Source organism: Larus michahellis, chromosome 5, assembly GCF_964199755.1.
Source record: "Larus michahellis chromosome 5, bLarMic1.1, whole genome shotgun sequence".
Classification (NCBI taxonomy): Eukaryota; Metazoa; Chordata; class Aves; order Charadriiformes; family Laridae; genus Larus; species Larus michahellis.
Window position 1 is genome coordinate 48,065,779 of NC_133900.1, and position 22,252 is coordinate 48,088,030.

Genomic DNA, 22,252 nt, shown 5'->3' on the forward strand with positions numbered 1-22,252 from the left:
GCATTTCTTTATAGGATAAGTAGCTCTTGAGTGTTTGTCTATGAAATAGCTCAGCAGTGCAGGGAAGGTCACAACCACCAGCCTACTGATTTCTCAGTTGTGGAGGCAGATATGCATACATGTTTATTTTTTTTTCCCCTCTTTTCTTGTAGTAAGGCAGAGTCTAACTTACAGCTCTCTTGATAACCACTACAGAGCAAAGAAATTCTCCCTAAAAAAAACAAAACCAAAAAACCCACAAAACCCACTACAAAAAAAGAAATCCAACAGACAAACTATGTAACAGACACTGGGGTCAATCCAGAAGGTAAGGCAATTGTGTGCGTCCTTCCAGCACAGGTGCTCTGGTGGGACCCGTCTGCAGCACCTGCACCCATCAGGCAAGAGACAAACTCCCCCAGGGGAAGGCGTAGCTGCAAAATTCATTGCTTCCATCTCCACCTCTGCCATATGCACCTTTCCCATCGCCTCTGAAACGACTTAGAAAGGAGTTATTCTTGGACAGCAGTGGGAAAAAAATGAAATTCCATCTGCTCCCAACAGATTTGTAACAACAAAAACAAAGACGGTGGCTCAACGCTATTTATGCAAAGTTTTGAAATAACCCCTCAGTTCACTACTAAATCGCGCGTGATTTACAGGCCGCCTCTCAATTAACCATCTCTAAAAAAAAAAAAATGCCACCTCCTTGTTTAGGATTCAGTCATCACAAATTCTTTCCTCACTCCAGTAACATCCATAGGAAACGCATGTTTGCACTAACAAGGAATTTGGCACAAAATGTTGCTCTGTTCGCATTAGTTTGTTAAAAAAAACAGGAAAGGAAAAGATTTTGCCTCATTCCAGTTTCCCAGTTAGCTTCTTATATTTTGATTTAGTTGTCTCTATTCATAACCAAGATGGCTTAAAACATTACTTACAAGAGAAACACGGACCACCTACAGTAAGCACCCTTTAGTCCTGTAAGAAAAATTTCATTCCTGCCTTAAAACTGCTGCAACTAAGACATGAAAATTCAGATGTACCCTATCAGGAAGGATTAGGAGAACCACTTATGCAGAGTCCTCTGGAGCAGAAAGCAATAACCCACTTCACGTCGAGTGCTTCCGTCCGGCACGCTCAAACACTGCTGCATTGTCTGCCTCGCCACGCTCTGCGTTCGTGGCAAGGATTTCAAGGTGTTGATGCAACTTGTGCATCTATAAGGCTGTTTCTCTCTTGACTGTAGTATTATCCCTGGCCCAATGCAGCTCTCTGCCCTGCTGTCAGGCTGGATGAATGGTCACGGGCATAGCATTGAGGGCAATCTTGGTGTCTTAGTACTCATTTCTGGCACTTAACACAACAAATACCAAATTTCAGGTTATTAAAAGAAGGAAATTTCAAGCTGAATGCTTTCCAGACCTAACCACAGACTTATCCATGCATCATAAGGCCAGTAACTTCCTCTTATCTACTGTGCTTTAAATTAATCTGTCAGGGATAATTTATAGAGCAAGGAATAAGAAGTGAAGCAATTATGGTAATAAATTCCTCTTTGACACATGAAAAATACGAAGGTACCAGTCACTGGATGTAACAGTTTTCAGGAATCATTTTGTTCTTATGCTAAAATTATCTATGCAAAAATATAAATACACACTCATGCAGCTGGTGCCTTTTTAAGTTTAAAGGCAGCGGACATAATTAATAGATTTGGTACTTGCAGTCACTCCTGATGCAGCGGAGAAGTTCCATAGCGGACTGTCCAGACTTCTTTTAACTATGGTATTCAAAAGACTTGCATGCACCGGTTTCAAAATGCCCGGCAAAAATGTAACAACGACGGCTGCACAATCTTTCTCGGTAATCTTAAAACTCACGCGTCCCATTTCAGAGCCCCTCCGAGCATCCCAAGCACCAGGACAACTGGGGACTCGGCTGGGTGGGGTTCCTATAGCACTGGTCATGTCTGAGCCCTTTTATGCTTGAATACACAGAGCTGCAAACTCAAAAAGCAAACGTGATTCAGAGGAAAGCGGAGAGAAAGGTGGTGCCCAGCTCTCAGGAGCGTCACTGGCTGGGATGAGCTCTGGGATGAAGGGGAGCTACCATGGCAGACCAATGCAAGTCCAAGCAGGATGAGGATGGAGACCCAACCTGTTTTTCCCCTTCATCCCGCCTGCAGAAATAGATGCCTTCTTGCATGCCAAGAGCTCTGCGGTACTATTTTGAGCTTTTTGCATCTCATTATTTAATTTATTTATTAAAGCCTGATTTGGAGAAAGGGAGACAAAACTTGCTCAAAGCATTTGGATTTTATTTAGATTAAGCCAGGCTGTTCAAACTGGCTCACAGTCAAATTGTTCCACTAATTACAATCCCTATTTTAGAGAAAGTGGAAGCGTTCAGTTAGATTATCCACCTGCGTAACTCTTTACTTAGGGGTTTGTTTCTCATCTCAGCAAGCTTAACAGGCTGAGTTTGAAGCATCCGACAATTCTCGAACCACAGAATGGCATTCTCCAGGAAATAAGTCAATTTAAATTTTTGCTGTAAAATTAAAGCAGGTTAACTGCTCACCGGTAGTTAAATATTACAGGTGAGAAAGCAGCAGCTGCCCTAGGTACAGCATGCCCTCGCACTGCCACCCGTTTCAAATGAAGGTTAATGGGCAATAACACCACAAAAGCGGTAAGAATCAGTAGCATTTAAACGCTTGCCATCAACTACATAACAAATTACATAATGATTTTCTTTTTTCCCCCTTCTCCTAAATGACTGTCTGAAAGGGCAGGTATTTTAAAGACAGAAAAAGCCAGAACTGATAAATAGTGAATGCTCAGCGCTTTTAAGAGCTGGGCCGTTAATTTAAAAGCTTAACTTGAGCCACTATTTTCTGCTATGTGTGGTCAACAGTTTTAACACAGAATCCCAAAGTGTTTCATGAAGAGCAAACATTCAAAATCCTTGAAAGCAGACAGGGCTCTATGGCCAAAGACAATTATTAAACTAACCCATCCAACGCAGGACGGGACCTTTCACAACAGCCGCTTTTAACCTCAGAGAGCAAACAGGGCATTTTCAGAGTTTGTACAAAATCAGTGAATTAAATGGAGCATGGTTTGCTGTTGCTTCCGAACCCAGATGAATTTAGTTACTATTTGCATGGGGGGTTTACTGCCTCAGCAAGACAGAGGATTTCATACTGTTAGTGTTGGTTGGCATAATAATCAATAAGTAATTCACGCCTGGAGAACGAGTAGTAAAAGTCAGAGCTGATTCATTTATTACGGGTTCGGTTCAGAGCTGTCTTTTGCCTGTGATCCTCCATAGCGAACTGAAAAGCAGACGTTTTCCCATGGCTCTTCGTCCTCTTTTCTCTGGAGACAGAATTATTTCTACATGAGCAGTGCCGTGACTTGTCAACATGCATACATTGCTCTGCCAAACAAGCCTTGATATTCCAAAACCTCTTTCGGCCACTAATTTGCAGCAGAGCATTTAGTACCCTGCCTACCCTCATCACATTTCCACGTTTACCAAACATGGGTACATTGGGCAAGAGGAGTATTTTATGAACATCTGAGAGTAGTGAAGCATTATATCAAAGCGACATGTTAGCGCAAAACCACTACAAGGTTACTAACGTCATCATTTCAGAACTATATTAAAAACAATCATTTTTTTAACCCAAAGAGGAAGGTTGCAACAAACCAAAAATCATTTATGTAAATAAATCTAGGGAAAAAAGAGTATTTGCAAATATGCCTTACTGAAATTTTGCTTAAAAACTATAAGATACATAATTGGCCTTCCACAGGTTCCACCATTCCTCACCAACAATATCACTTCCAACACAAGATTTTGCTTGAATTTTCCAAACCATTACAAGCTAAAATGGTTGAAATTAACGTTACAATCCTACAAGTGCTTAAGAACATAAACTGTATCGTAAGAACAGTGACTACGTGTAATGCTGGGTCTGTCACATGCACAACCAGAACTGGGAGAAAACAATTTCCAGCAGAAAGCTGGAAACATAAAACCTTGCACTTCAAAAAAAAAAAAAAAAACCAACACAAAACAACAAAACCAAACCAAAACACAACCTGCCAACCCCAAACATTACAACACTGCAAGCAATGAAAAAACTGGACTTACTCCAAATTAATTTTACATACAGAAGAGGACCTGAGACCTCTTGTGAGGCCCCTGAAAGGCCAGGCTTCCTCAAACAGCGGTTCTGGGGTTAACTTCAGCTCCGATGGAAAGCACAGGCGGGTGCGAACACCCAGCCACTCTGCTGTCAGAAGTTCACCACGCCAAACAATGCTGAATGATAACATAAACACATTATTTTGCTTTAATTGTTTCCATCTGAGGGTGTTGTTCTATATTAAGCATGTTACAGGCCTTTATATTAAAAATTAACTATGAAAAGTTATATAAAAGTATTTTTTCCATTTGGGAAAATACTGACATAGTACTGATTAGGAAACAAAATATCTGTATCTGCTCCCAGCCTAAGCTGTTAGATGGAGAGCAACGCATTGAAAAAAAAAAAACCCACAAACCAAAAAACTTCTAACCCAATTTAATACATTTTAAAAGGGAATACTGCATGACAAAGTGTCGGCAATTACCGACTTCCAGTTTGTAACACATCTGAGTAGATGGCAGCATCACTAGGTTGTGCAGCGAGTGATGCACAGGATCACTGAATGACTGGTGCCAAAGTGAATCATCGAACTCTCCAGATTAAATGTCAGGACTTGTTTAGTTTTTTTTTAAAAAAAAAAACACAACATTATTTGTTCCATTTTTCCAAATCACCAGATGAGTTACATGCTTGGCCAAGTGCACCTTCAGTAATTGAAATAATAGCTTGTGTTTAGCACCTGTGAAGCATTGCTGAATGAATACTACCTGTTTCTTACGCTGATAAGAAATAGCTGCAGGCACAAGCATTTGCTAATCAATAGACATAAAGAATTTAGGCATAAATGACAATGAGACCCCCTAAAAACAAGAGCAGAAGAATCCTCTTTACTAACAGGTGATTAAAAGAGAAAGCATCTGATCAGAGGGTGATGATATTACCCAGGACATGCTCTTACCAGTGCTTTGAACCTTAATATCATTTTCCCTCCTCTCCTCACTGCCTTTTTGCTTTGTCTCACGAAATGCATCGTGCTGACAAATAACCACCATTCAAAGACCAATTACTGTTTCTGGGTCTTTTTTGTGTAACTTCATCTTAACAGGTTTTTTCTGTACACCACGGCGAGTGTAACACCGCACTGCACAATGCTGTTTCACCCCCATTCTGTCATTTTATTCACCCTGCTTTCCCAGGATGACAGTGCGATCTCTCTGTACCTAGGCTCCCCAATGATGTCATAAATGATGTAATCAGTGCACATCCATGGACTCTACCCAGGTCATGAATGAAAATATTAAATCCTATTCCAGCTCCAATTTCTTACCAAAAAAGTACTCCCCTTTTAAATTCGATACCTTCGATACCTATCATTTGAGAAGGAGCCTGATGAATTTTATGTGAAGAGGAGTGACAGATGGAAGATAAACTTGGTTGCCAGCTTAGTCCGGTTTTCCTGGCCACCACAGCAAAAATGAAAAGTTCTCCACACATCACGTAGCGTAGTCCAGCTTTTCTATTTCAACAGTACTTTGGGTGACATGGCATCAAACGGGCTTCCAAAGTCCAGGCAGCATTTACCTGCTACAGATGCCTTCATCCTAAATGATGCTTAAAAATACCTCATCCCCACACACATACCTTTGGCAAGAGTGATAATGATGTATTTTATTTAAAATAGCATCACTTACAAATGGCAAACCTATCTGGCAATTTCTGTCTGTCTCCAATCGTTCTTTCCTTTAACGTGCTCTAAAGTCCCGTTTGCTTTCAAGGTCAGATTAATGGGTCTGTAAATACACAGATCATCTTTCGCACAACTTATTTGTTTGTTTTAAATAGACACTGCGCATCACTATTCCACAGACCAAAGACTCAACTACTGTTACTTTCTATGACCAGCTCTTCACCCTCGCTATTTTTAAAACTGCTCTTAAAAGATTATAAGTACACCTGCCCAGGGGCAAAATTTGATTATAATTACATGGAGGAAAATTTTAGAAGTAGTGAAGGATATAGAGAAAATAACACAACTTCTGAAGATATAACCAAAGTATTAAGATTTAAAAAGTTGCAATGAAAAAGACAGAAAATTTTATTTGAACCAGTGAATGTGAATGCCATCGGTACAAATAATCAAGATGGCATAGGACACGGACTATTTTAGGGGGAACACAATCCAAATGTTATGACTAGGACTCCTACATACTCTCTCAGTACAAATAAGTAACACGATATGTATCCACATGTACCGTGTTCTCATTTCCAGGACTCAGGAGGAGCTCTGCAGTTTTAATAGTCAGCTTGGGAAAGGACTCCGCATTCTCCTAAACAGCGGTGTGGGAAACAGCTCTCTCAGACCAGTTTTAGATTGAGAGCTAAGACTCTGATTTGCATCAAAAGTCTGACAACACCCCAGCCTCAGTCTACAAGGGCTGTGAAGTACCTACTGGTACTGAATCAATTAGGCATCAAAGCAGTTAACCAGTTCATAAATCCATCCTCTAATTCTGTCCTGCATTAATTCGCTTGGAGAGGGAAGTGAGCTACACCCTTCTGAATTGAAACTTCATTGAAAACACAGGGAAGAAGTCAAGGTACAATGCACAGCTTTGTAAAAACAAAAAAAAAAAAACCCCAACAAACAAACAAAAAAAAGCCCCAACAAACAAACAAAAAAAAGCCCCAACAAACAAACAAAAAAAAGCCCCAACAAACAAACAAAAAAAAGCCCCAACAAACAAACAAAAAAAAAAAGCCCCAACAAACAAACAAAAAAAAAAAGCCCCAACAAACAAACAAAAAAAAAAAGCCCCAACAAACCACGTAATGGACAGAGATTTCCTTTCCTCATTTTCAATCCTGTTGCAATTTGCTGCCACAAGTTTGCTGTCGATGCCAGCAGGAAGCAAAAAGAGCAAAGCAGCATGCTATATTCTCTTTGGCTTCACCTGCACGTGCTAAGCTCCTGCAGACGTATTTCTGAAGATGACCTGGAATAAGGTTGAAGGTGGCATATTGACATCACCTAACTTGAGTCAGTTAAAATACTCAGTGCCTATGTTAGCGTGCTCACCTCCCATACAGTCCAAGGATAGCATTCCTCAAAACGCAACATTCTACTCACATTTTTAGAGCCTAAGCAGGGTTTAACTTCACAATACCACACATAAAAAGTTTATGTTTAATTTACACTACATGTAAGTGAATGTCTGAAACAATATCAGTGCCAGAGAATGTGTCTTTTAAGTATTTTATTATATAATCCATAAAGACCTTTCCTAACAAGATGAGACAATACATATACTGTGAAGTGTATTATGTATCAAAACTACTTTGGACAAACTATTTCTTTTTTCCTCCTTACCTCCATCACTTAAACAGGATATTATATACTAAGGAACACTGAGTGACTTGCACAATAATTATTTTAATTTCACACCTAGGTAATTGTACAGCTTTATCTACACTACAAGTGTTTTTACACATAAGAAGCACAAGACCATCTCAACAACAGCTGGGAAATTACCACCTCTTCTATTTTCACCCCATGCAGAGGTTAAAGCAACACAAGACTAATTAGGGACAAATTTTTCCAGAGTTTGTTTTTAAAGTCTTTGTCTATATACTCAAGAGCTAATAATGAACACATATGACCAAGGAGAAAAGCTTATAAAAAGACTCTTAGCTACAGAGTGATTTCCGCTCTAAGTCATTAGCAGAAAGGAGAACCTCTGTCAAAATGCCAGACAGTCACTGTAGAGAGAGAGATATACGTATATATGTATGTGTGTATATATAACTCCATTAGAATTATAGCTACCAGGGGTTTTTTATTTAATTGGAGATTAAAGGGAAAGCAACTTGTGCCAAGTCACAGTCCTGACCTGCTGTAAATCTTTAGCCCATCACAAGCCCAGACTCCCAAAGGGCTTCCGACACTCAGTCTGTTTGTTCGGCACGACACCTTGTACTACTCATATCACATGTGTAAATTAAGGGAGCTTAAGTTTCCACAATACTTTCTGACATCAAGATGATGTCAAAGATATTACAGAAATCATTCATAGGGGTTTATCTCCTCCAGAATCAATGGATAGTGGCCTTCATCCAGCTACAATTTTTCAGCGTGAATCTGTTGTCTCCGGCCACACCATTCACAAAACCTTTATGCTACCAGACACTACAGGAATCAGCAATTCCAGTTGTGTCTACAGCATCTTATAAGTCTTCCTGAACGGTAAGATTTCCTTCAGTGGATGACAGGAGATCACTTATTTACTGACCTTGCTACAGAAAAGGAAGACAGCCTTGATGCCCAAAGAGGACCTCGCAAAGCCTAGCCATGAAGTGCTCAGGCTTTTGCAAATTTGCTGATGTCTGTGACTCCATCATAGCTTTAAATCAATAGGAAATTTATGAAGAAATAAAGTGCAAACAGAAATCAATGGATACATACACAGTTGTCTCCTACAGAATTTCTTCTTAAATCCACAGGTAAAAGCAAGGAATCCCTTTATAAGCACTGCCTTCTCCTGTTCTCCAGCCTTAACAGAGGAAAAAATACATGTCTTTTTCAGGTAATGCTACAGAATCAGGGTCTACAGAGGAGAGGATTTCTATGCAGGTTTGGTGTTTGAATGTGAAAGGATAGGGATTCAGATTTCTGGCTCACTGCATACACCCATTTCCAAACTGCAGCGGGTCTGCAAAGCAACAGGGCAGAATGTCTTTCCTTCCTCCTCACACATGGTGTAAAGAGAAGCTCTCAAATCCTTCTTCAAGAGATCACAGAAACACAGCTGCTTCCTAGAAGGCTGTATAAAGCCTACACAGAGAAGGATCTAGGGACTGAGGAAGAACACAAAGGTTAGAAGACGGGAATAGCAGAAGTATTTGGACCACAACAATTGTGCATGCTCTGAGTCCTGTGGCACAGCCTAGGTTTTCAGCCCAGTAGCTATTTTTTTAGCTCAGAACAAGATACATGAAGTTACAAAAAAAGGAAAAACTCCCCCCACCTTCCCTGAGAGAACCTCCAGCCCAGCCATAGTGACTTGCTCTGGAGGATGCTCCTCCTTCTCCACCATAGCAGGTATGCCGGCCAGCATCACCAGCAGTCCACCTCCTGCAAGATCTCACCATCTTTGGTGAGCATCATGGTAAAATATGGCTCACTACAGTTCACTACTTGAGGATGCCCTGTATACAATTTTATAGGGCAAACCACCGTACTTTCATTTCGGCACTCACATTTCACCGTGTTTCTGTCCTAGCTGCCTTGAGATACTGAAAGATCAGTGGGTTTTAGGAGGCTGGGAGTACAGCAAAGGATGTCTTCTCCAGCACCGTGTTTCATCTCATACATACACATCTTGTACCGAAAACATGCAAACCTCAGGCACAAAAGATATTCTGATGCCTTGACCAGCTTTGATCAGATATAACAATTTTCACATAGTGATTTTTTTCTTTTAATTCCACATGACAAATTCCTGTCAGCACTGAATAGGGAATTTAAGATCACATTTAAACTTCATCCCTTTTAACACACAATATCCTTTTTCATAAGCCTCAGTGAAGATGATTTAGGCATATTTATAGTAACATTAACCGCATTCCTTCTATAGGACAGTATTATTCTCAGAATAGACGAGTTGGATACCAGTTGCCATGCAAAACTGCCATTAAAGTATGGCTTCTAAACCCCGAAATTCCTATGTAAGCATCTTTGAAACATATAAATTACTTGTCCTTGTTTCATAGGTAGGGAAACCGAACCAAGATTAGATGACGAACTGTATTTCTGTTTGATTCCTGAAGTTACACGGTCATTTATTTTCAAGGGAATCGCACCCTACGAATGCTATGGCTACACCCCAAATTTTCTCAAAGTAAAACACAGATAAACTGACATGGAGTTTTAACAGAACTGAAGAGGGGGAAACAAAAAAAGTTAACACTGGCTGTGACACCATCCTTTCCTTTCAGGAGACACTCCCACAACTTATAGCAATATACAACCTGACTGTCTTTGCTTAAAAAGGCATTACCAGGCAATGTGGACAAAGGAGAAAAACTGCTCTCTACCTCCAAGCTACCAGAACACATCGCACCTCTTTTCCAACCTAGCATCAAGCAAGAGGAACCCACATGTTCCTATCCATAAGCCTTGTTACAGCTCACAGCAACCGAGGTCCTGCAGAGATTTCAATCTGTGCAGCCGTCCACCATCCCTCAGCCCCCAGGGCTGGCACAGGGACACCGTCACTGCTCTCCTCCTCCCATTGAGCTCTGGTTCAAACCCCAAGTGCCGATACTGCCGTGCCGTGCCTGCCAGCCAAGGGATGCTCACAGACACACAGGATGGGGCCCAAAAGCAGAACTGCAGAACAGACACCAACCCGTTTCGGTCTCAACTTCAGACACATTTCAGAAGTGACTTGCACATTTTATACAACCAACCAGCGTGCCAGCCTTGGCTAGTTCTTCACTTATTCATTCCCTTCACCTTTTCAGGACTGAAGTCCCCTTGCACTCTTTTTATTCTTCCTTACCTGCTGTTAGAAAAGTTACAGGCTATAAAGTCACTACAGCTTTTGCAGCTGGATCTGCAGGAACATGTTCCTGTTTTCCACCAGAAATCTGAATCCCGATCCTTTCACATTCAAACACCAAAACTGCATAGAAATTGTTATTATGCAATTCACATTTGGGAATTATGCACGTATTGAGACAACATTTGCTTGCTGTCCCAGAAATCTCCAATAGTTCAGGTTACTAAGAATAGCTGCAAATGATCCAAGAACTCCTATTTTAACTTTATTATGTTTTACATAGCTCTGAGTTTTCTTTGGGCTCACAATATAAATTCAAATAAAACTACTTAATAAAATATCAGTGATATCCATGAGGAGGAAAAAAAAAAAAAAATATTTCCAGCAACATTAGAATGGATGTTTTAGAAAAAATGTGCATAGGCGGGAAGTCAAGTTCTGTTTTTGACTTTGAACCACTTCAACACCTCCTCAAAATGATTCATACGCCAAAAGTTGAAAGAGGGCATATTTAAACACCCATTACCATCCCCAAAATGAAAAACACTGACTTTAAAGACTCACTGCAACCTGGGCTTGTGAGAAACAGACACTGACTGACCCAAATTTAAAGATCTGCCTGTGACATGTTTGAATGCAATAAATCAATCAGTTAACAAAAGTGCACTAACATGCTGTCAAGCAAGCAGGCAGCACCTATAAATAAATGCATCTGGAAACAGAGTCTACCTTGTACAACAATAAATTTAGTTCCAAATTTTTCAACAAAAATAAAAGCAACTGACCCCTGGAGATCATCTAGTCCAACCCCCCTGCCAGAGCAGGGTCACCCAGAGCAGGTTGCACAGGAACGCATCCAGGCAGGATTTGAATGTCTCCAGAGACGGAGACTCCACCACCTCTCTGGGCAGCCTGTTCCAGTGCTCTGCCACCCTCAAAGGAAAGAAGTTCCTCCTCATGTTCAGATGGAACTTCCTATGCTCAAGTTTGTGCCCATTACCTCTTGTCCTGTCCCTGGGCACCACTGAAAAGAGCCTGGCCCCATCCTCCTGACACCCACCCTTTAAGTATTTATAAGTGTTGATAAGGTCCCCCCTCAGCCGTCTTTTTTACAGACTGAAGAGACCCAATTCCTTCATCCTTTCTTCATAAGAGAGGTGTTCCAGTCCCCTCATCATCTTCGTAGCCCTTTGCTGCACCCTCTCCAGCAGTTCCCTGTCCCTCTTGAACCGGGGAGCCCAGAACTGGACACAGTACTCCAGGTGTGGCCTCACCAAGGCAGAGTAGAGGGGGAGGATGACCTCCCTCGACCTGCTGGCCACACTCTTCTTGATGCACCCCAGGATGCCACTGGCCTTCTTGGCCACAAGGGCACATTGCTGGCTCATGGGCATCCTGTTGTCCACCAGGACTCCCAGGTCTCTTTCCACAGAGCTGCTCTCCAGCAGGTCAGCCCCCAACCTGGACTGGTGCATGGGGTTATTCCTCCCCAGGTGCAGCACCCTACCTATGCCTGTTCCTAGTCTCCATTTGAAAACAAATAAAAATCACAGAATCATCAGTGACCTCTAAAGTAATTATTTCCCAATATATTATTTGGAATTCAATACTTTTCTTCCAGTGGACCAGCAACTTCAATGTATGCTCACAATTCAGATACAGTAGAATATTTTTTTTCTAGCAGCACAGAAGTCCTTGATGGGAAATAGTACAGGACTTCTGCCTGAATTTTTTCTTGTAACATTGACCTGCAGAGTCAGCATTTCAGCCCCATAATACTTTGCGTCTCAGGTCTTGCAATGGCTAGAAATCTTTTTCTTGGCATCACCTTTGATGATTCCACCCAAGATCAAAGTATGTAACAAAGGCAGACACTGGAGATACTAAGCTCTGAAATCGCTATAAAATTCATGCAACGCTCTCCCCTCTGCATTAATAGGGTATCAGCCGTGTAAATTAATCATTAAACAGCAGGTGCAGAACTTTGGCAGGAAACATGCTGCACATTGCTACAAAAAACCTTCACAAAGCCATCTTGAAAAGTTTATTTTAGAAGAACTCAAACACATTCTCGATCCTAACAAGCAATGAAATCCAAAAATTGTGCACATGGTGAACCTCAATCATAGACTTTCTCCAGATACAGCAGTTACATTCAAAATATCTGGCAACAGTGCCACAATGCCAATACTTAGAGCATTACAAAAACTGAAAGGAAGGATATAATCACACAGGCACAAAGACATTGGGGAAAAAAAAAAAACAACCAAACAACAACCAACCAAAACCCACTCAATACACAGCTATACATTATACCAGCAGCAACTCGCCAAAGCTAAATCCACTGGAGGTGTAATTTTTTTTTTCATAGCAATACTAATAACTGAAAAACAGCAGGGATGAAAACCACCACAGCTTTAAAAGCAGAGTAATTGAAGACACAGTTATTCTTTCACTTCACAATGAAATAATATCAAATCCAACCTAAACTTTCTGAATGGAAAAGTAATTCTCACCTCTGTATTTCAGTTCATAAAAGGAGTTTACAAAAAATGCTAATTCATCTGTGCCAAGCTTCTTACACTTTGAGTAGACAAGCACCACCTTGGAGACGGATATTAAATTTTCATGCAATACAAACACTGACTAATAAGAGAGTCTTCAAAAGGGTGTTTTCCTAATGTAGCCTTCCTTATTTTGTGTCCTTTCAGATTACAGAAAGCAGCAAAGAAAAAAACGAGGTTTCTGAAAAACAGGAAAAAAAGAGAGAAGAAAAACCATAGAAAAACTGGTATTTTCCCAGCTGCGTTCGTACATCTTGCATTAGTCTCTACAGAAAGCCGAGTGGCACTGGCTACTAGTAAAAGACATTACAGATAATTTTCACCCGTAACAGGACATATAACACTCTGTACCTAGACAAAGCAACAACCCCTATTTTAATGTTTACAACATGCAAGAAGCATGTCTGAGATGAGCATTGTGTACAGGAACACTATTTCTTCTGCAGCTCTGAGCTCAGCAGGCACGGCAGGGGAAGAAAAGGTAGTTTACGCATTGGAAAACCCTTGGACCACCTCCGCTACCATGATCTCCCTTAAACCAGCTCAGTTCCACTTCTGCATTTTCAGAGAACTGAAAATTCTGAATCTGACAATACTGCAAGAAACCTGTTTTACCAAATTATGCCACAACCAGTACCAGGAACATTAACTAGATCCTGGGGCATCCTAGAAGCAGCTCATACAAGCTGATTTAGAGATCAGCTGCCCCTCTTTAGCAGGGATATTGCTCAGCCAATCAGTAAAACATTTAAATTCTTCTTTGTCACACAAGATGCACTAAGGCTATTATCAGCCTTAAAAATACTGAGTCCATTTTCTTGAAAACATTATTCTAAAAATCACCCACTTTCCTGATGTACCAAATTTAGCTTATCAGATTTTTCACATGAAGACTGTTCGTGTGCAATTAAGGTCTCTTACCATCCCTAATGATTTCATGACTACACAATCAGGATGGAGCGAGAATCCCAAGGATTTCAGGTTCTACAAAGCAAAACTGTGCCCAGAATTGTACGTGTGCAGCACATCCATCAAAAACCTCGCAGCAACCTGCATCTCTATTAGATAAATATTTATTTTAAGCAATGGGAGGGAAGGGCATTAGTGACAATCTCAAGTAGACTCTAAAGGAACACCATGTGTATCAGTCACAAACAAAGCAAGGGAACAAAAGCAGGAAACAAAAAGCAAACATCATTACTGGTTCGGTATTTCAGTGACTAAATGAGTATTTGATTCAAAGCCATGCACAAAAGCAAATTATCATCTCTGTTCTGTGCTGTAAAATTGATTATCAAATTTTCCAGCCCTGCTTTCAAGACACTGCAGTGGCTACACGGGCAGATGTTACCACATGGCTATACAAGAACAAAGTACTGTAATAAAATTGTTGCAGTCCTCCTTACGGTGAATTCCAGTTTGCAGCGGCTCACTCCTCCACCAAAACCGCTTTACCTACAAAAATCACGTAATCCTTAATCCCATCTTCTGCATTTTTTACAATAACTTTTCACTATGCTTTAGCAGATGCGATTTAAGAGCTCCTAAAGAACTACTTGCTGAGAACATTCTAAGTGCAGGAAAATAAAGCAAAGCTCTACCAGATCAAGAAGCTAATTCCAAGCACTGTGCTTGGAACTTCAAACTAGAAAAAATTCTTCAAGGAAACCGGCTGTTTGAGAAAAGAGCACCCAAGGGTATCACAAATTAATGCAATAATACAATAGTTTGGTCAGCAGCAGCATTATCTCAATATATAGAGGATTTTCAGCACAAATCTTCATAGACACTTATGTTAGGCACAGTAAGCTCATGGTTTTAGATTTGATTGCTCACAAAGGTTTCAGAGGAACACGCCAGGAAAGTGAAATCCATCATATGCATTCCAAGGGTTATTTAACTTTATCAGGATGCACAACAAAAGCATTGCTGGTCCTCGTTCTTTTGAAAGCTTAAAAAAAAAACCCCACCGTTTCTGTGAAAACAGTGCTAACCTCAGTCATTTGTTGATAATTCAATAGTACATTTATGTTAAATGTAAATTGACTAAGATGGTAACAAACACCCGGTTGGACATGAGCTTATTTTGGATCCATAATGAAAGAAGCAACCGAGACTCTGAAATAATGGAAAAATCCAGTGCCATGTCAGACAACTTCAGCCAAAGTGACTCAGGCAGCTATTCTCTGATATTCAAACAGACAGAGAGAAATGAGACAGAAATGTCTTTCCTGTTGACCACTGCAGAAAAGGAGGCATTTGCAATCAAGTCTGAGGCAGTGATACGTTCCTGGAACTGACAGGCAGAGGAACGTTACCCTCTACCTGCACCATTCCCAGAGGTCTCAACGCTCAGATGTGCTTAGCAGGACGACAGCAGCTGGACGCTACTTACTCCTTTCTCTCACGGGTTGAAACCATGAGCTGTTCAATAATTCTAATAACCAATGCTCCGGCAGTGAAGACGTTTGATGTGCATGAGGCAGAGATGACAGGGAGGCTCTAGCGTGCACTGCATTGTCTTACTGTTCTGAATTTTCCGCTATCAACTCCTTGCTATAAAGCAGACTGAAAAGTAACGATAAGAAATGAGCTTATTGCAACATTAACAAAACTTCACACAAGTCAAACATTTACGCTGGCTGTTCAGTGCAAGGCAAAAAGTGTAGAACATCTCAGATATTTCAAAAATACTGAATTATTTCATGGATGAATTTTTGTTCTTAAAACAGCCCTATTAAAACATCAGACTGGCCAATAAAACAGTGAGAGCAACAACAGAAGAGTGAGAATTCAGATGAAATATTAGCCATGAGTTTCTCTCTCAATGAACAGACTATTTAAAAACATGCATAGATAGACAGAAATATAGATATGCATACGTGGACAGATACACACACGCACCTCCTAGCAAAATTATAAATCCAGAGTTGGAAATAATGCCTCCAAGAACTAAATAAAAATGTATAAAGGTTCTTTTTTCCTCCAGTGTATTCTTTAAAATTGATAATGCTTAAAGATTTCCTACTTGAATAGCTTATTATTTTATTACCCGTGCACAACATTTGAGCAAGCCTTTCACACAGCAACATGGAAGAGAAAATCATTTTAAAGCACGATAATGCAGTAATGAAAAGAGAGAAACAGAATGGGGATCAGGCACAAATGCAGCACCCAAATCTAATTTAAGCACTTAAACTGATTTGATTCAAATTACCAATGTCCTTAGATATATTGAGTAGTTTCCTGACTTTCCTAAAGCTTTAAACTGTATCAGGTAGTTTTTTAAGACAATGGTTTTGTATACTAGCTTTTGACTAAAAGTTCCCATTTATTCAAGAAAGGAAACTATGATAGTTCTTTGCCAGTTAGCAGCTCTCTCAGGTTATGATTTACCCAAATCTCCTAGAGATAAAATTCCTCTTCACTGTAATATTCTTTGGCCAAGGACACTGTATTACCACCAACTCCTTAATAATGTTCAATCAGCAGCCCATTAACTGCCTCCATTAAATTAATAAAAAGGTAGTTTAAAAGATACACTCTAATTTTTTTTTTTCCTCCAACTGTCACGTTGCATTGCTAAGCACTGCTTAGCATTTTCAATCTCCCACCTCAAAAAAGCATTACCATGAAAGGAGAACCAGTGCCTTTACAGACAAAAAACAGTTTTCTGGAATCATTTGGTATTTCTGTTCATATTTTCAGCTACAATCATACATCAAATCACCCATCAGTGTGCCTATGTATACAATTTGCATACAATTACTGTTTCAGAAGCCAAGCACTATCTTGAATTTGTTAATCCAATCCTCTACAATCTCTGACCAATAAATCCATGCAAAATCGTGGTCACTTCTTCAACTGTGCTTTACTTCCCTCCGGAGTCCTTGTCTGCCTGCTCATCAGACAGACGGCTGAAACAATTCAATTCAAGCAGGACAAGAGGTTGTGGCACTGAGCTAGAGAAAGCGCTTTGAAGAGACTGTGGTCTCAAAGCTTGCTGCATCCTTTCGACTGTACAACACGGAATGCTGACAAGTTCACTCGCGAGTTTGGTGCTCCTGAGCTCCCACTGCTCAAGAACGTTATCTCCAGCGTGCTGCTGCAGCTCTGTGACTGGGAGATTTCTCATCCCTCCCAGCAGACAGCCTCACAGCAGCAGCCCTCTCCTGCCCGGACTACAGCAGCTTAAAGCCACCGGCCTACAGCAGACTCCAGCCAGCACAGAAGCCCACTGGAGGTTTGTACAGAAATAGAAAACACAAGCACATCAGGCACGTCCTGTATTTTCTATTTCAGCTTCCCATAAAACCAAGATCTTAGCCTTTACCTTTAAAGAACTCAAGTGGCTGGTTCCATATCTTAAAAAAAAAAATAAAAAAAAATAACTCAATCTTCTGCACCCCCGCAAAGAGCACCCCTGATCTGTGCAGAGGTCAGGGTTTCCTTAGAAGCCAGTCCTACAACCCAGAACAATGACTTACAAAACCAAATGCAGGTAACACTTCTGCTATTCCTCTTTCTTTTTAAGAAGTCACAGCACACCACACATCCTTAAAAAAACCCCACACATCAGCATTAGAACAGTAACACACTGCATATCATCCCCCGCCTTCGTGTTTTGGGTGAAACGAGAGAAAATGGTCCACCCCAGGTTTGTTACCTGTATTTCTTAGCGCAGTCTAAATAAACAGACTTTCCCCATGAAGGCGGCAGGTAGAATACTAGCAGACTGCAAGACGAAGCTACAACATTCCGTCTTTGCCGCTAACGCAGGAAAATGTGAGGCATTAGTAGGTCAGCAAAGCACAAGTTATATCATGACAACCCCAGTGTTCAACATAAACAAAAAAAGTCAAAGCCACAAATATAGTCATCATATACATCTAGATAAGGACAGGAAGATTAACATGCCAAATTTAATTACATCTCTCAGTCAAGCATATAAGCATGTGGAATATAGCACACTTAAAAAATAATTTTCACCTGCCCTTCTACTTGCCATTTGTACCTACAGCGCCTACTAACACACATCAAGACTTTTAAAACAAAGCTCTTGACAAGCATGCAACAAAAAAAAAAAACACAAAAACAAAAAAACCACCAAAACACCTTGCAATGCCATTTCTGACAGGAGACAGAGTAAACTCAAGGCATGTGAAAGTTGTGACTGCAAAGCTCTAAACATTGCTAAAAACACTTGTTTGCACTTTTCTCAGAGCTCAAAGTTTAAAAACATTCCTAGAAACTTCAACTCACTCATAAATAAACAACTAAATAGAACACCTCAAGAGAAAAACATGCATGATATTTTTAGTCAAAATTTTAGACAAAAAAGAAACAAGATTTATCAAAACAGACAAGAGGCAAAAAAAGCCATTAGTAGCGGATCTTAAAATGACCAACATCCTTAACCACCCAAGGAAAGTTACAGGTAAATGGCTATTCCACAACACTTTCTCTCAAGTAGAAGAAAATTCTTATCATGACAGTGGCAAAAAAACAATAAAAAGGAAGTTTTCAACTTCCAGGGCTTGCCTAGCCTGGCATCGTTTCCACACAAATCCCCTTTCAAATTAGCTGCATCACACACCCGTCTATAGACTGTCAAAAAATACAAATAAAAAAATAGAAATCTCAATTCCTAAAGCACACAAAGTGTTTTTTCTCCTCGGCTTATACAGACAGCGCCCCTTCCCCCAAATCTACAGCAAGCATCATCAAAGGGTGGTTGGTACTCTCCATAAGAAGCTCCCTGAGAAACCAATCGCTGCCTAGAATAATCATCCTTTTTTCATTTCCTTCTTTTCCAGGAACAGCTCTGCCCAGGGAATTCACCTAACACACGCAGACACACATGCTGGCGTTCTCGCTGCCACAGCTGCCAAAACCAAAGCAGGTAATCATCTTACAGGAAACCCTTCTGCTGAAAATATAAGTTTATATAGAGAAGCCAAGGTGCATTTCCAGCCTATTCCCATGAAGATTTCCAATTTCTCATCCTGTGGGATAGTCTTCAGACACACAACCCGTCTGAGAACCCATCACCACCAGAACTGGTCTCGGCACAGCAGGCAATGTGCTTTCCAGTATGGCACAGCCCAAAGATCACCTTCCTCCTGCACAGACACCCCTTGCTCCTGCACACACACATACTATATGCAAACGGCCTGGACAAGCGTAGGGCTGGGAGGTCGCCATCCCCCTGCCCAGAACCACCTTTTAATCTTTATTCTCAAAAAAAAAAAAAAAAAAAAAAAAAAGACCTGGCCCAGAGGCAGGACCCTCACACCACCCCCTGTCCTGTTCGATCCCCTCCAGCCACTCAACTCTGGAGCTTGAGGAGCAAACCATGGAGCTTCCTTCCACCAGGCTGCTATTCCCACTTGTCCGTTCTCAAGATCTAGCACAGCTCCTGCACGCACTCCTCTGCTCCAAGAGCTGAGCTTCCCCAGGTGCCAGCTACCCCCTTTAAGATGCCACTTCTGTCCCCAACACACACCCCTCCCAAATTCACCCTTAACCAAACCCAACAACTGCTTACACTGTGTGCCAAGATGAGCTTGCTTAAACACCCCCCCCAAACACCTCTATTGCCTCCACCCAGCCCTAACACCCACTTGCACGCCCTTCCTCTCCCACTCCAACCTGCTCCCAGCCAGGTCCAGTCAGTGTTTCTCCTCTACCTGCCCCCACCCAGGAACTGGCCCCACACCCACGCTGTCCTCCAGCGGCTGCTCACAGCTCTCATCTGTCTCTGACACCAGCCACCTCCACGCACATCCAAAACCAGTCTTAATTTAGGTTCATTCATCCATCAGACTTACACAGCCCCCAATTCCACCCCTGCTGCCCCTAATACGTCCCCCATCCAATCCCCCCCAGCTTGACTTTCCCTCCAGACCTACCACAACGTAAGCCCAGTCCCTCGCATTCACCCCCCATCATCTCCAAGGCTCAGCCCTACTCAGTCAATTGCGCCCAGACCCACACCTACCCAGTGTCCTACACCCACGTCCCAGCTCCTACACCGCCACAGCCCCCCGAGACTCACAGCTGACCCCCAGTCACCCCGTGCGACCCCAGCAGCCAACACCCAAAATAACATCCCCTCAAAGGCACCTCTTTAGGGTACAAACACCCTGCACTCACCCACCACCGCTCGGTGGGGCACTCGGAACCCACATCCCGTCACTCCCAGGCTTCCCCCAACCACTGACACCCCTAGACCTGGCCTTGTGCACTGCCAGCCCGTCACACCCTGTCACCCTCCGTCACCCTCCCTCACAGCCACATGCCCCCAGACCTCCCCGACTGCACCCAAATCCCTCTTGTCCCCCTCACCCGGCTCCCACCCAGCCCTCCACACCCTCACCCCCCTGCATCAGCCCCTCACACCCACATCCCTGCTGTCCCCAGGCTTGCCCCTGAGCAGACCCAACCGGGGACACCCAAGCCCCTTGTTGTCCCCTCAACAAACCCCTGACCCTCACCTGGATCTGCCCCTCGCACCCAGGGCCCCTGGGCTGCCTCAGCCCCGAAGCTTCCCACCCCTTTTGCCGCCCCGAACCCCACACCTTCTCACACCCCGAGCGTCCCCTAGGGCAACCTGAACCGGCCATACCAAGCCTCTGTTGTGCCCCGCGTCTCGCCCAGCCCCTCTCAACGCGCCCCCCGCTGCCCCCAGACCTGCTCCCCCCCGGCTCCCAGCGCCTCATCTCCGCACCCACGACCATGTTGTCCCGAAACGTCCCCGACCGGCGACACCCCCGCCCTCAGGGGACTCACCTGAAGCGCCCCCCGCAGTGCTGGCACTGGTCACCCACCCAGCCGGGCTGGCACTCGCACTGCCCGCTGGCCGGCTGGCACCGCCCGCCGTTGGCGCACGGCTTGTCGCATTCCTTCGCCGTCGCCTCCTCGGCAGCAGCAGCGGCGGGCCCCAACCCCGGCAGCGCCGGCATCAACAACAGCAGCAGCGCCAGCAGCAGCCGCCGCGGTGGCGGCCTCCCGCCCCTCCAGCCCGGGCCCCGCCGCACCGCGCGCTCCCGCGCCATCTGCTGCTCCCGCCGACGACGACGCCGCCGACTCCGGCAGGGGCGGGCGGGGGGCGGCGGCGGGACAACGCGGACCATCCGCCGCGGCGCCTCCCGGGACGGTGGCCGGCGAGGGGGCTTCCGCCGCTCCCGCTACGGTGGCCGGGAGGTGGGGAAAGGGAGGGGGGGGGGAGGCGGAGGGAGAAGGCGGCGGGCCGAGCGCGCAGCAGCCAGGCGGCGCCGCCGGGCCGCCGTCGATGACGTCACCCGCAGGTCGGCCAATGGCAGCGGGGTTCTGCCTTCCCTGGCCCCGCCCCCTCCTGCCAGCGAGTCGGGCGGCGGGGGACGGGCAGAGCGGCCCCGCGGCGGACACCTCTGCCGCCCGCGGAGCATAGAGCGGGGGGGGGGTGGGGGGGTGTCCCCGCAGCCACCTCCCCGGCCGCCTCCGGGAAAAGGACCCTCCGAGGCGGGGCAGACACCCCTCGTCCCGCCACGGGCCTGCTTCCCCGGCCACCCCCCCAAACTGACCCTAAAGCGAGAGCGGGGAGGCGCTGAGGCGTGTGGGAGGCCTCGAGGCTGAAGGGGAGGGAGAAGGAAGGAAAAAAGGCCGAGATTTTCGGGGTGGTTTTTTTTGTTTTGTTTGTTTGTTTGTTTGTTTGTTTTTTAATTTCGCTTTTGCTTCATTTGCTGCAATGGTTTTTAGCTAGAGCAGGGTAGCTTTAGGTGAGACATTAGGAGGAAGTTCTTTACACTGAGGGTGGTGAGGCACTGGAACAGGTTGCCCGGGGAGGTGGCGGAGGCCCCATCCCTGGAGACGTTCAGGGTGAGGGTCTGAGCAACCTGATCTGGTTAAAGATGTCCCTGCTTACTGCAGCGGGGTTGGACTAGGTGACCTTTAGAGGACCCTAACAACCCAGCACATTCTTTGATTCTACGATTCTAGGATCTTCCACC

General features: G+C 43.6%; 1 protein-coding gene across 2 annotated transcripts in view; it reads right to left on the bottom strand.

Moving 5' to 3' along the window:
• The window catches only part of ATRN (attractin), a 165,127-nt gene extending 143,610 nt beyond the window's left edge, over positions 1–21,517 (bottom strand). Inside the window, exon 1 of one of the 2 annotated variants that reach the window (XM_074587197.1) lies at positions 21,054–21,516. In XM_074587197.1, the coding sequence (XP_074443298.1) occupies positions 21,054–21,397 (344 nt within the window). In that variant the 5' untranslated portion in view covers positions 21,398–21,516. Of the gene's footprint in view, positions 1–21,053 lie in introns of both variants that reach the window. The other variant, XM_074587198.1, reaches the window with a different exon arrangement.
• Between the last annotated feature and the right edge of the window lie 735 nt (positions 21,518–22,252).